Source organism: Dermacentor andersoni, chromosome 3 (assembly GCF_023375885.2).
Source record: "Dermacentor andersoni chromosome 3, qqDerAnde1_hic_scaffold, whole genome shotgun sequence".
NCBI lineage: Eukaryota > Metazoa > Arthropoda > Arachnida > Ixodida > Ixodidae > Dermacentor > Dermacentor andersoni.
The window spans coordinates 130667475-130682649 of NC_092816.1; the positions used below are offsets into that span (position 1 = coordinate 130667475).

Sequence of the window (15175 nt, forward strand, 5' to 3'; positions counted from 1 at the left end):
CACCGAAGGGCGCCGTGCGATGGTCGGGGAAACACGAGAAAAACGCATGCGCTATGGCTGGCTCTCGCAGCGCGCGGGTAGCGAGAACAAGAAAATTGAAGCGGCTCAATGTGTCCTCGCGACTAAACGTCAAAGTAGAAAAATAAATAACAATGTAGTTACCTTTCCTGGCTTTAGTGTCTTGACATGGATGCTTTGGCGCATGTAAAAAACATGTTCATATTCTTTTCTGTGAGATGACGACACAACTGAACCACCACAACGCTTTGTCTCATCGGACCCCGCTGCCTGCTTTGTCAACTTGTCTGATAGCGTGTTGATTTGGCTTGTCGCGTTGTATGGCCCGATGTGCGAATTTAGAAAAGTTGATGCAGCTTTGGCTTAAAATGTTTATAGAAACATTAAGCCCACAAAGTTCCGAAATTGAAAATCTAAAGCAATGCTTTGGAAATGTCAAAGCACCTTTCGCATCAAAAATTTGAGGACTTTATACCCATGAAGTTTCGGAATTGAAATCCATGCGCTCCGAAGATTCTGCGGCCTCCACGAGATGCAATTATGCAGTTATGGGCTGTCCAACGGGCCCGCGACGCAGCGGAGAGGCTCGGCCTCTCTGTCCCGACGTGGGAGCGGCCCGCTGCGCGCTAGGGCGCGCCCTAAAGGACCCTAATAAAGTTTTTCATCCATCCATCCATCCACGAGATGCCACGACGAGCCCGCTCGCCATCAAAACGCCTTTGAAACTTTGTGCTTGGATGGGGCTCCTTGCATTATGTGAGTCCCGGGGCATGGGCGTTGGCACGAAATCCAGCCATAGTTCGTAATGATCGCGCCGAAATATCTTTTCGCGCATAAAAAAGACATTCCAGACAAAATCGAAAATTATTTCCAGTGACGTGGATTGTTTTAATCGGCGGTGCATGACAGCAAGAGCAAATTTACGGGGGGGGGGGGGGGGGGGGCAGGCTGAAGCTGGGTGGTCATCTTGAATCAAAGATCGGACCAGCTACCTAGCATTTAGGCAATAAAATGGGAACAAAGAGAGACACAGGAAGGTGTTGATGCTGAGGATGAACATGGTGGCGAGTGAACGCTTCAAGTACTCCTCCAAGTTTCAAATCTACACGGCTCTCGTGCAAGAATTTGATGGCAGTCTTTAGAACATCACGCGGAAGGCAAGGGTTCTGCCAAATTCGCAATAGAATCTTTGCAGGCAAAGATTTATTCGTAACCTCCAACAAATGTTGTACCAGTAATTCTCATTGCATGTACTATTGCAGGTTGGAGGCACAGGACGTGTTCTGTGGTCTCGGGGTAGCTCGCAGTACGAAGTGTCTGCACGGCCACCCTGTGGCGAAGATAGGCGCATAGCGGAAGGGGTAATGTAGGAAATTCCTGGACATTAAAAACCTTTATTACCTCATCTGTACTATCCCGCCCTTTTTTTTAAATACATAATTTAGCTTCCACAGAAAGCGTTTACTGCCCGTGTGGATGTGCGCACTACTGGCACCAAATGCACTCTTTTTTTTCTGGACGTCTGAAGGCATGCCAACGTATCAACTCACTTGCTAATTTAGAGATCATCTCTCGTATACCCGTACATGCTTTCTTTTGCTTCTCTCTCACAATTTTTTGCAGCTTGCACGGATAATTTTATTTCTCCTATTACTGAATTTTTAATTGGTTCACTGTGGCATTGCATGTTTTGTGTACATTTTGCCTCGATTATGTTGTACACGGCTGCGTTGTTCACAACAGCGCGTCTATAAATCTATATCATTTTTTTCACTAGTTCCTTCCATCTAAATAACTTCGATGCACTCTCCACTGAACTGGCATACTTGATCTCTTTGGGAAAATGATTCTTTAGCATTCAGTTTCTGTGCTCTTATTCCCGGTGCTCTCAACTTATGTTTATCGCGTTAACAACTGGAAGAATCACTGGCCAGACAAACCAAAACCAAGGTTGAGTGCGAGGATAAATTGAATGAAGGTTGTTTTCGTTCTTTCCTATTAGGTATGCGGGTCCTACCCACTATGGGGTATTGGCGAAGAAATGGATGGATTATTCCAATTTATGATGAAGAATACATTTCCTAGTGTCTATGGACTTAACGCTACAGAACGTAAGATTATCGGTTAAAATAAAATCGGTAAAGTCAGGTCGAATGATTAATAATCAATTTAAAAGTACACAAAAAATAAAAATAGAATTCAGCATGGCCTTCGGTTGGACTTCACAAGAAATGTTCGGGCAGCGTAGCAAAAGTCCCATGTGGCTTAATCCCAAAGTGGAGGCCTCAAACTAAAGAATAACAGGTTCAGATACGTGCAGCCCAAGTCTTCGAAGAAGAATTTCTAATATTATTTTTCAAGCCGCAGTAAAGCGGCGACAAGACAGAAGGAAGAGATGGATTGTTTCTTCCTCATCACAAAACGAATAAACTCTACCAGTCGTGATTACGACCCATAAAGTGTGACTTTGACGAATAAAATTGATTTCTCTCTCCCTCTGTCTGTCTTTCTACACGTAGCTGTCACCTCCATTTAACACAAGCGGCCGTTGTTCGATTATCGCATGCAATTTTCAGCCTGTCTGCAGGAGAGAGCGAATTTTTATTGAAATGAGGTTGGTGCGAGTTCTCTGCGGGAGAAATCCTGAGTCAAGGGCCACGGTGAGCGGTGCGATGACTTGCATCCGCCGTGTAGCCGGCTTTGGGCTTCGAAATCCGAGTTGAACAGTGCGGCTTCCCAGGAGGAATACTCGTAAATGAGTGAGAGGATATAGGAATTAGGGTGAGTATTGGGACACGTCCAGAATGTGCTGTAAGACGTGTGGCAAATATAAATGCAATTACGACTGCACATTCAAAAGCAATGATAAAATTAGCTTATATCATATCGCTGGTGCCGAGCCGAAGAAGATGATGATGCCATTCCCGTGCGAGAACTGCGTGCAGTCGGCACGCGCCAACGATCGAAAAGAAGAGGTTAAGTTCCATTTTGCGCTGGCTGGTAGCGTGACCACCAAAAATCGAAGAGAGATGAGGCCCAGCTTCTTCATCGCGGCGTCGATTCAGATCTTCCTCACCGGAATGGCTGTAAACGTGAGTTTGGACAACGATCTGTGACGGGTCACGATATTAGTTGTTGGTGTTGGTGGGTTGTAGCAACAGACTGGTTTAGCCTGGCGATCAAGGCGCGCAGTTTCTCCACGCGAGCGTCTATGACAATGCCATTGCGGTGTTTCACTACACGTGTCCATCAAACCAGTCTATCTTAAGAATGCGATAAAGAGACGTGAAGTTTATTTACGGACTATAACTGATCTTTCGGCGAACACACGTTGTTGCAGGCACGCATGCGGAAAGGTCCTTTCTTTGCAGGTTCTCCAGGACAGCGTCCCTTTCATCTTAGAATTTCGAGCTCGACCAGCACGACCACACAAAGTATCCCACATTGGCATTGCTGGCAACGAAAAAGCTGATGCTCTTGCATACGCAGCGCTCTATCCTCCTCCCTGAGTAAAGCTCTAAAGACTAGTCAAGTTAAAAAAAATATGACATTAGAAATCACATTTAGTCCCTTTGAGTTCCGCCACGTATGCCCCGCGTAAAAGAGATTTCGTTGAGAGGAAGCCTCACTTTATATATAATAATATCTAATAACGACACCTTCTGCTAGTACACCAGCATGGTTATTCAAGACGGGGCGTATATAAGTCCTCGGAACTGTATAGCATGCGACGAGACAGGAGACATTGAGCGCTAACAGTTCAGAAGCGACCCTAGGTAGTGACTGGAGAAGTCAATTATCGCTGGAAGACAAGTGTTTGCACCATGCGTAGTGTCACCACCGTGACTGGCGCTATCTTGAATATTTGTCGAGTAGTCATAAGTACTCTTGTTGTGCTATTGAAAAGCTGCCGTCGTAGACTCGCTTTACGCAGGTACCTCTATTACTTAAGGTGGAGTAGCAATTTCCATGTTTTCCAATTTCCATGAAATGCTCAACGAAATGCGAAATGTTCGACATGCTTTGATAGGTTCTCACTCCATCGTGCCCCTCTAGCTTTTCGAGTATACCTTGATGAGGTATGCATGTTTCCAATAACCATTTGCCTCCTCTGCTATATTGCCGGACGCAACGGGCGTGCCGGCTGTTGTTGAGGAAAATTGTCGAGGCCGAGAACACTCTACTGAGGCAACTCAATATATGCCAAGACAATGCGCTTACTAGCAATGAACGCAAATCTTGAGTGCCGTGTTTCCATGACTACACTTGTCCCTCATTTGCTTTGGGCTAGAAATATCTACATGTTGGATTCTTGTCGTGATTAGAATCTGCCCATAAAGTAACTCATCCCATGTAATAACTCGCTACGCAATAACTCATAGTTAACCAGATAAATGTACGCAGAAATAAAGAGATAACAGTATTTGATCACAATAACTAAAATTTAAATTCTTATGTTTTGCTTGCCAAAACAACAATTTGATTATTAGACACGCCGTAGTAGGAGATTCCGGATTAATCTCAACCCCCCTGCGGTTCCTTAACGTAGACTCAGTGCGCGGTACACGGGTGTTCTTGCTTGTCGACTCCTTCGAAACGCTGCCGCCGTTCACAATAACTACCAAATTATTGAAATCGCCGGCGATATGGCAGATGAAAGCGGTTGTTGAAACATACGGTGAAGGAAAAAGGGGCACTTCCCTCGATCGCAGAATATGAGAGGCCGTGGATATAGCGCCATATGCATGCTATAGTCACATATCCTAGACTTAGTACTGAAACTTGCGCAGCCTGTGGGAGCTAGCAACCGCCTGGACAGCGCGGTCATCCTGCTCAAGGCGGAGAATTCGAGCCCGGTGTTCTTCTGCGCCGCCTTCGTGCCCGCCATCAAGGACATTCCCAAGAAGGAAGAGGACGCCGTGAGTGGAACTTCACACGACGCCGCGAATGTAGACACAAAGAATTACGTGTCAAGACAGATGAATGGTAACGCGTAAAACCAGTCGGTTTGCGCGAAAGCCTTACTATACGATTAAACAGTGCATAGCTTAAGCTTCTGTTCCTGGTCTGCAGAGTTCGTAGTTAGAATGCGCGTGCTAGTAGCTAACACGCGGGCATGCAAAGCTCCACAAGCAGGTCTATTTACAAAAGGATCTGAGGACACCTAAGCATTTCTCGTTTGTTGAGAATGCGAAAGCGTTAATGTCCAATTGAACACTGCTGAGCGGTCCTTCGGGTTTTGTGCAACGAGTAATGTACCATAATGGTACCATAATGGCCAGCATCAGCAGCCTGTGGTGCCAACGCCGCTTGGCACCGACGTCCTGCGTGACGACAGACCGAGGAAGCTGCAGCGGCCACCAGAGCCGGCAAGCGGCCGCAGCCCAACTAAGCCCAGTGGGGGTGAGAGAGAGAAGTACGGAGTGTGCCAACACCCCCTAGACTAGAGGGTGTTGAGCGTGCGCTGGCTTCCGAGAGCGAAGGTGATGTGACGTCACACGATGCCCTCTCCCTTCAGGCAACATCTGTCGGGCTAACGGGCCAGCAGGCTTTCCCTTTCGCCCGCTGTGATCCGTCGAGGCGCGCTCGTGAGGCGCCGCAGCTAAAAGGATTTTACCTGCTGTTTCACTGCTACATACGACAGACGTCGGCCTTCTCGCCCAGGGTAATTCGACGCTTGCTTTCGCATCAAATCACATTGAATGCAATGTGGGTATGCTAATGCTCTCCAAGCTGGTATAAGGCAAATATTGCCTTCTAAAATGCTACTCTCTCATCCTAGCTCTCAATGTGTGTTCCTCGATTCTCGTTGTTCCTTCATACAAGATCTCTCATTGCAATGGTAGGTCTTGAGCCGCCGGGAAAAGCTTGCTCGCATTGTTTTATTGCGGTAGCAATAATAGGCCTATTTTTTTAACCTACACTTCGGGCAGCCTCATGAAGACGAGTGTAGTGCTGGGCAGTGGCTGCTATGTCGTGTGCTGCAGTTCGTTCGCTAGGCTATAGCCAGTAGGAGCAGACTGCGCGTCGTCTTCTGCATCAGCAGACGAAAAGCACCTGGCTCATCACTTCACCTCGACTTCGCCCTTAGGCTGAGTGTGTGCCCTTGCCTGAAACTAAACGCCAATGTAGGAGCTTCTTTTCATCAACAAATCTAGACATACTGCCGCGAAATACGTCGCGAATGCGCAGTGCACGATGACGACCCGACAATGCGTATATGCAGAGTGGAGTCTAAACCAGCTCGCACAATGCGTGAGTATCGTAATTTAATCTTCTGGGAAGATTACCTCACCTTCCTCTGTGACTCATCGTGACGCAAGCACTTCTTTACCGTCCTTCTACCAAATATTCTCTATCGTCGCAATGTCAGCGCCGACAGTCACAGACAAAATGGCGCCGCGCGTTTCCAATACCAGCCTGCTTTTTTGTTGTCTGCTGCCTACACTCATCGAAACTGCAGTGTAGAATTTGTAGTTTTCATGTTACACTACATCTATTAAAAATGGCTTCGGCTTGGCAGGCGTCTACACTTTTCTGCACCAAGTAAAAAAATTGTGACTTCCTACAATAGCCACAGTCGTGTAACCAGGGTAGTTAAAAATAGCCCTAATATAACCACTCGAAGCGCGCTCGCGCCGTTGGCGTCACCACCACCGCCGCCGTGTAATCACACGTGTGGCACTCACGTGGAGAACCAGAATGTCTCCGGAGATGCGAGCGACGCGCAGTACGCTTGGTTGCCAAAACAAAACCTAGAGAGCAGCTCAGCTGCGGTTCTGCAGCGGAGCTAGAGCGGGGTTCAGCCTTGAGATATGGCATGAACGTCAAGCGCACAGACGCTAGTCTACTTTGCAGGTGTATGCGTACTACACCGAGGGAGAGACAGAGAACGTCATTACATTTTTTTGGGAGGAAGGGGGGTCAATTAGCGGGAGATCCGCAGCTCAGGGTCTCACTTGCTACATTCGCCATTGTCGATTCGATGAACGCAGCAAGGAATCTTTCACCTTGGGGGATTCTTTCATTTCAAACAGCGTCAACCAGCACGGACGAAGAATCGCACGGGACCAGCTTTTCCTTGTCCTTGTTTTTCTTTGTCCTTGCGATGAACGCAGCAAAGAATCTTTGACCTTGGGGCGCAGGGAGATTCTTTCATTTCAAACAGCGTCAAACAGCACGGACGAAGAAGAGCACGGGACCAGCTTTTCCTTGTCCTTGTTTTTGGGGCTCTTTGGAATCAATAATCCGTACCAACTAGCTCACGGCCAAACACTTCTGCGGCAGCGAGAGCTCGGTTCCTGGGGAGGCGTAGTGGGGTAGAATAGGAGTGCTAGTAGAATATGCGTTCTGCTTTAGTTAGTTGTCCGCCGCGTTTACATTTTGGAGGTGGCGAATCATCAGAGCCCCAAATACGGTCCGGTGCATACAGCGGTCTGAGTAGGACGGACAACACACATCAAGCAAGAAAGGCTAACGTTTTTCTTTTTTCTCATCTCGTGCATAAGATTCGATCGGCAGAGACACTTCATACTGCTTAGGTGGGGGAATGCGAAATCTTTATATTCCTTTTGGAGATATGTTTTCTTTTTCTGCGCATTCCTCGTCTGCGCAAGCTCTCGCCTTCGTTTTAACTGCACCTTGGTAAGGCCAAATGAAAACGCACCAAGCGTCTCAACGCATTCACTTGCCCGCGAGGGGTTCATAATTCGAAGGACCACTTAGCAGAGTTCAAATAGACATTATTATTTTTTGTTATACGCTCATTTTATTCCTTCATGACGTAGAGCCACTTCCTACCCATTGGCTGCGCCGCCACATGCATAGCGACGTACACACTATAGGCTACAAGTTTGGTCAACCAGATGGCTGCGACGTGACAGACAGAACCGTGGAGCCGCCGTGGCGCCCGGGAAGCGTGCTCGTATCGCACGCTGGAGGCTCGGGTTCAATATTTCTGCACAGACGGAATTCACCTGGTGTTCTTTTCAAAGGCACTAGTTTACTTTGTTTCCAGGAACCTCCCTCAAAATTTGAAGCAGAACAGAGTATTTTGTTGCGACAGCAGTTATATGGACACTCCAGGCGCATTTCTGCCGTCGGCGTCGCCGTGACGTTCCGTATAAAGTCCGATGGCGATAAAACTGTCGCCGCGCGCCGTAGCTTTCCTAGAGGGTGTTTGCCGTATGCTGTATGTGCGAGAGTGCGAGGGTGAGCCGACGGACGCGGTTTGACCTCGCGTGCGCGAGTGAGGAACGCGGGCAGGAATGGTGCCCTCTTCCTTCGCGCGCGAAGCAGGGGTGTCAGGCCAGCACCAACTGGTTAGGCGAGGGAGGAGGGGCATTCTTCTCCGGCAGTTCCTAGGCTGCCTCGATGTCCTCCTCGCCCGCCGCTCCGCACAGAGCGCAGGCAACCGCGGCGTCTACTACGGCGGTGGGCACGCGACTGGCGGCCGCCGTAAGGAAGCATTGCCGACGTGCGTGGGTCTTGAAAGTGGTCTGTGACGTAGCTAAAGTGCGCGCCCGCGAGGGCGTCATATTCAAAGCAATCTACAATTTGTGCAGAGTGCGCGTAGGGCCGACAGTTTTGTATGCGCTGAGTCTTCAATGTTTCGTTCGCGCTTAAGCGAGAGATGTACGAAGATCAATTTGCTGGCTGCTGCCGCGATTCCTCACTCAAGCATTTCCACAGGGGGTTTCCGCGCTCATCGAGCAGGATGCGTTCATGTTCGCCTGTGTACGCGTTACACCATGCTTGTTAATTTAGTTACAAAACGTTGACGCGATAGTTGGTTTGAATCCATTATAGGATGCATAAGCGCGACTGAACAAGGACGTAGAAAAAAAGTAGACTCACAACGACAGCGATGTCTCTGTGTGTCCGTTTCTTCCTACGTCCTCGTTGAGTCACGCCCACATATTCTGTCATTGTTAATTTAGTTAGTAAGCGAATCTTTACAAGTTTATATGGCCGCTAAAACTATCCCTACTTCGTACAGCTATCCACTAATTTGCTGTTGCAATCGGTGCTTCGCCTTTCTGGCGAAGCTTTGGCATTTGCTTTTTGCCGTCGGCCATTTTTGGTACCATCACTCGGTCACGCCGCTTACTACAACGCCGGTTTTTTGCGTAATGGGGCATATGATGCTTTCAAGCTATTAAATGTTTAGTCTATCTCTGCTCTCTTGCAAGCTTCAGGCGCACGCCTGAAACACCGGTGTCGGTTTTCATCACGACTCTGTTGCGAGACGCCTAACAGTTTCCAGTGTAGCCAGGGCGCTGTTGCTTCCTGCGCCTTGTCGCGTAAACACGTCACCCTCCCCGTATTGTTGAAGGAGGTCCGAGAAGCTGTGACGAAAAGCTGAATTTTGCCATCGCTTTCAATATTTCACCGCCTGGCCGAAACTGCCCAATTTCTCTCATGGTCCTCGCCTCCTACATGCAGGAGTACCAACCGTTCCTGAACACGCTCAACGACACGGACTGCGACTACGAGCGGCGTAGCTTCGAGGGCAAAGTGGTGCTGTTGGAGCGCTGCGACAACACCTCCAACGACGAGCTGATCCAGCAAGCGAAGAGCGCCAAGGCCAAGGGCGTCCTCGTTTCCGTCAACGCCAGCCGCGTGGTACGCAACGCAAATTGAATCCGCCGGCCTGTGGGCTTGGGCTTTCAGGCGCCATCAAGATCGGCACTAGGGGCCAACTCCTATTTTCAAGGTCCTATATGTAGGGGGTCACGAAAAAAAGCCGCACTGTCTCCAATACAAACCCAAAATCATTTTTAATTCCGGACAAAGAGCTCTGATTTCTCCTGAAAGTAATCTCTGATGAAGGCAGATACGCTTGTCCAACCTTTCTCTCTCTGTTCGAAGCAACTTTGGAAGTCGTCAAACTTAATTCTGTCGAATTGCCCGTGCGAAGTTGTCTTCTGCTCGCGCTGAGTGGTAAATTTTTTTCTCTCATTGAATTTCCTTTCTTAAAGTAAGACATTAAATCACATGGAGCTGGGTCTGATGAATACGGTACGTGGGGAACACTAGCCCATCCCTGAGGGAGTAAATGCCACGTCGTGACTTAACAAGTGCACACTACAGCTTTGCGCTATCAACCGCCGAACCCGTTTGAATAAAATTCCTTGCGTTTAAGAGAGAAAACTGAATTGTGCCATGCGCAGGAACCTGAATTTTTTTTAGCTCCGCTATATTTGTTAAAAAGCTAAAAAGCGGACACGTCCGGTGCTACCGGGGCTTAGCAGAGACACGAGAACTAGGAGTCGGATTCCTGATTAATAAGAGCATAGCTGGTAACACACAGGAATTCTATAGCATTAACGAGAGGGTGGCATGTCTTGTTGTGAAACTTAATAAGAGGTACAAAATGAAGGTTGTACAGGTCTACGCCCCTACATCTAGTCATGATGACCAGGAAGTCGAAAGCTTCTATGAAGACGTGGAATCGGCGATGGGTAAAGTCAAAACAAAATACAGTATACTGATGGGCGATTTCAATGCCAGGGTAGGCAAGAAGCAGGCCGGAGACAAGTCAGTGGGGGAATATGGCATAGGCTCTAGGAATAGCAGAGGAGAGTTATTAGTAGAGTTTGCAGAACAGAATAATATGCGGATAATGAATACCTTTTTCCGCAAGCGGGTTAGCCGAAAGTGGACGTGGCGGAGCCCGAATGGTGAGACTAGAAATGAAATCGACTTTATACTCTGCGCGAACCTGGCATCATACAAGATGTAGACGTGCTCGGCAAGGTGCGCTGCAGTGACCATAGGATGGTAAGAACTCGAATTAGCCTTGACTTGAGGAGGGAACGGAAGAAACTGGTACATAAGAAACCAATCAATGAGTTAGCGGTAAAAGGGAAACTAGAGGAATTCCGGATCAAGCTACAGAACAGGTATTCGGCTTTAACCCAAGAAGAGGACCATAGTGTTGAAGCAATGAACGACAATCTTATGGGCATCATTAAGGAGTGCGCAATAGAAGTCGGTGGTAACGCCGTTAAACAGGAAACCAGTAAGCTATCGCAGGAGACGAAAGATCTGATCAAGAAACGCCAATGTATGAAAGCCTCTAACCCTACAGCTAGAATAGAACTGGCAGAACTTTCTAAGTTAATCAACAAGCGTAAGACAGCGGACAGAAGGAACTATAATATGGATAGAATTGAACAGGCTCTAAGGAACGGAGGAAGCCTAAAAGCAATAAAGAAGAAACTGGGAATAGGCAAGAATCAGATGTGTGCGTTAAGAGACAAAGCCGGCAATATAGTTACTAATATGGATGAGATAGTTCAAGTGGCTGAGGAGTTTTATAGAGATTTATACAGTACCAGTAACACCCACGACGATAAGGTGAGAGAGAATAGTCTAGAGGAACTTGAAATCCCACAAGTAACACCGGAAGAGGTAAAGAACGCCTTGGGAGCTATGCAAAGTGGGAAGGCAGCTGGGGAGGATCAGGTAACAGCAGATTTGTTGAAGGATGGTGGGAACACTGTCCTAGAAAGGTTGGCCGCCCTATATACACAATGCCTCATGACCTCGAACGTACCGGAATCTTGGAAGAACGCTAACATAATCCTAATCCATAAGAAAGGGGACGCCAAAGACTTGAAAAATTATAGACCGATCAGCTTACTGTCCGTTGCCTACAAAGTCTTTACTAAGGTAATCGCAAATAGAATCAGGAATACCTTAGACTTCTGTCAACCAAAGGACCAGGCAGGATTCCGTAAAGGCTACTCAACAATAGACCATATTCACACTATCAATCAGGTGACAGAGAAATGTGCGGAATATAACCAACCCTTATATTCATTGCCTTCATTGATTAGGAAAAAGCATTTGATTCAGTCAAAACCTTAGCAGTCATGAAGGCACTACGGAATCAGGGTGTGGATGAGCCATACGTAAAGATACTGGAAGCTATCTATAGCGGTTCCACAGCCACCGTAATCCTCCACAAAGAAAGCAACAAAATCCCAATAAAGACAGGCGTCAGACAGGGAGATACGATATCTCCAACACTATTCACAGCATGTTTACAGGAGGTATTCTGAGACCTGGAGTGGGAAGAATCGGGGATAAAAGTTGATGGAGAATACCTTAGCAACTTGCGATTCGCTGATGATATTGCCTTGCTTAGTAACTCAGGAGACCAATTGCAATGCATGCTCACTGACCTGGAGAGGCAAAGCAGAAGGGTGGGTCTGAAAATTAATCTACAGAAAACTAAAGTAATGTTTAACAGTCTCGGAAGAGAACAGCAGTTTACGATAGGCAGCGAGGCACTGGAAGTGGTAAGGGAATACATCTACTTAGGGCAGGTAGTGACCACGGATCCGGATCATGAGACTGAAATAACCAGAAGAATAAGAATGGGCTGGGGTGCGTTTGAACAGCAGGTTGCCACTATCCCTCAAGAGGAAAGTGTATAACAGCTGTGTCTTACCAGTACTCACCTACGGGGCAGAAACCTGGAGGCTTACGAAAAGGGTTCTGCTCAAATTGAGGACGACGCAACGAGCCATGGAAAGAGGAAAGATAGGTGTAACGTTAAAAGATAAGAAAAGAGCAGATTGGGTGAGGGAACAAACGCGGGTAAATGACATCTTAGTTGAAATCAAGAAAAAGAAATGGGCATGGGCAGGACATGTAATGAGGAGGGAAGATAACCGATGGTCATTAAGGGTTACGGACTGGATTCCAAGGGAAGGGAAGCGTAGTAGGGGGCGGCAGAAAGTTAGGTGGGCGGATGACATTAAGACGTTTGCAGGGACAACATGGCCACAATTAGTACATGACCGGGGTAGTTGGAGAAGTATGGGAGAGGCCTTTGCCCTGCAGTGAGCGTAACTAGGCTGATGATGATGATGATGATGATGATGATGATGATGATGATGATGATATTTGTTAATAAATTGATTATAATTATTCAGTTAAAAAAATGAAGAACGTTTCATAACTGCATAAAGAACAGATATGTCTGTACTGTAAACTTACTATGTTAGAGAATTTCAAACGTGCGATTGTGACGTAGTAGTTAACAGCTTACGTGGAGATGTTGCACTATATACGGGAGTTTTGTCAATGTCATGCTTAGAAATTATTGATATATTTCGGAAGGCTGTATAATAAATCAGTTCGGTCCGCTTTGTATATGTCAGAATGTGGAGTTTACTGAATTATGATATAATTTCTTTATTGCCGGGTTAGAGGTTTGTAAACTTCGCTCTTCAGTTTTTCTTAAACTTATTTGTGGCGAATATTTCTTGTTACAGAAAATCTCCCTACGCATGGTAGACCTTAAATTTTTCTTTTAGGCCCCACGAACGTCGTCAAATTTGGTCAAAGCGAACAGGAAGGTTTCTCCGTTCCCACGTACATAAGTAAAACCTCTTGAGGTAAAGTTTGCTCTTAAATTGTTTCAGTCATGCAATCAAGGTTGCCTTTCAGCAAGTGATCCTCACCAATGGCGTAGAAAAACGCTGTGAACTGACCTAATGCAGCAAGCGACATCACATCGCTACAGTAGCAGCAGACAATGCACTACGACACCAACGTGTTGCTTCAATAATGCCGCAACAAGGTGTAAGATCAATGATAATGAAACCGGCTTGTCCTTCATTATTAGCGAAACTAGCGCGGTCACAACGAAACGAGAGGTCCAACTTAACATGTTTGGTGCTACCTACCTTCACTAACTCAGCCGTCCGATCCAGAGTTTTACTTCCTAATTTTGAGAAAGTGAAACCTCAGAGGCTGTAAGAGTGGGAGCCGCATTAATAATTAACGCTCTAACTGCCCTTCTGCCGAGAATTCGGTGAACTATTATTGCGCCGCAACCGGCTATGAATTAAATCAACCGTTGTTACGCTGATACTACGATTCCAGGAACGGGGAAGAGCAGCGCATGGTAATTTCATGAATCTTCTCTCGCAGGCTGAAGAATCGAAGACGGCTATCAAAAAGCTCGACATCATCGTGGGTTTTGTCGGCAACGAAACTGCTCACAAGATTGCGGTATGTCGCTTGGCAGTAAACGGTGATAATCAAACTTATCAAATTTTATCCGTTCAATGAACTACATAGACATACTGCCACTAATTAGAAAGGGATAGTAATGATTCATTATACCTAGTTATAGGGCACCAAAAACCAACACAGCACACATGAGAGGCAACCGGACAACGGACAATATCTGCGGTGTGTTGTTTTTTGACGCCTTAAACATGGGTATAATGAACAAATACCAACTTGCCCAGCAAGAAGTACTCTTAAGGACGGTAGGGAGAATCTACTGGCTAAAATGAATAGCAAGTGGTGATTTCTGGCACAATCATCACAAGCATATAGCTGTATATTCGTTCATTTTTCGTTCGTGCGTTTGGTATCCTTGCGTCACTCAATTTTAACAAGTTGTCAGTGATAAATTAATTTCCGACTAGCCATTTGAAAGCAGCATTAAATGCAGCAAGAATGTAAACTATTATAAAAAAATTGAGGGCTATAAACACACAGGACACAAGGCACGAGAAACACACCACACGCGTGTGGTGTGTGGTTCTTTTCCTACGTCCTGAGTGCTTATAGCACTCAAATTTTTTATAATAATGCATCACTAACGAGCCTGCTTATCCATGCTTAAGAAAGTAAACAACACATATTGTGTATTTTTTTTTCATTTGATCCCAAGCCTGTGCATTGATTGTGAAGACCTGTGTATAAGAGCCGCAGCTCCGAGTGTGCTTCTGTTAATGCTTCCATACAGGAAGACAGAATGTTGCAATGAACTGTTACAACTCATCATGTCAAAACATTTTCTTATTCATCTTTTGTGCTTTATTACTACAATTCCGATGAAGACAGATGCCAAACTCTTTAAATATTTCCTTATAAATACAGAGTAACTTCTGCAATCGTCTACACATCGAATGAACACAAATAGTACTCCCCAATAACTTGTACTTTTCTGTGCACGCTGCTACCTTCACTATAAATCCGATTATCATACACTCTAACGCACGTGTATAGGGACAAGCCTGATAATGAAGAAATACACAGACAGCTCACGTCCCCGACTGGGAAATGTAACTCCTCTCGGTACCTGTGCTCTAGTTGCAATAATCATGTTTCGAATTCTGGCCTC

At 46.4% G+C, this 15175-nt stretch overlaps 1 protein-coding gene across 1 annotated transcript in view; it reads left to right on the top strand.

The window, feature by feature from the left end:
- The first annotated feature begins 2988 nt into the window (after positions 1 to 2988).
- LOC126525276 (signal peptide peptidase-like 2A) overlaps positions 2989 to 15175 on the top strand; it is a 44263-nt gene continuing 32076 nt past the window's right edge. The window contains exons 1-4 of the mRNA XM_050173302.3: positions 2989 to 3110; positions 4809 to 4937; positions 9463 to 9642; positions 13969 to 14049. Of these exons, the coding sequence (XP_050029259.3) occupies positions 3048 to 3110; positions 4809 to 4937; positions 9463 to 9642; positions 13969 to 14049 (453 nt within the window). The 5' untranslated portion in view covers positions 2989 to 3047. The remainder of the gene's footprint in view (positions 3111 to 4808; positions 4938 to 9462; positions 9643 to 13968; positions 14050 to 15175) is intronic.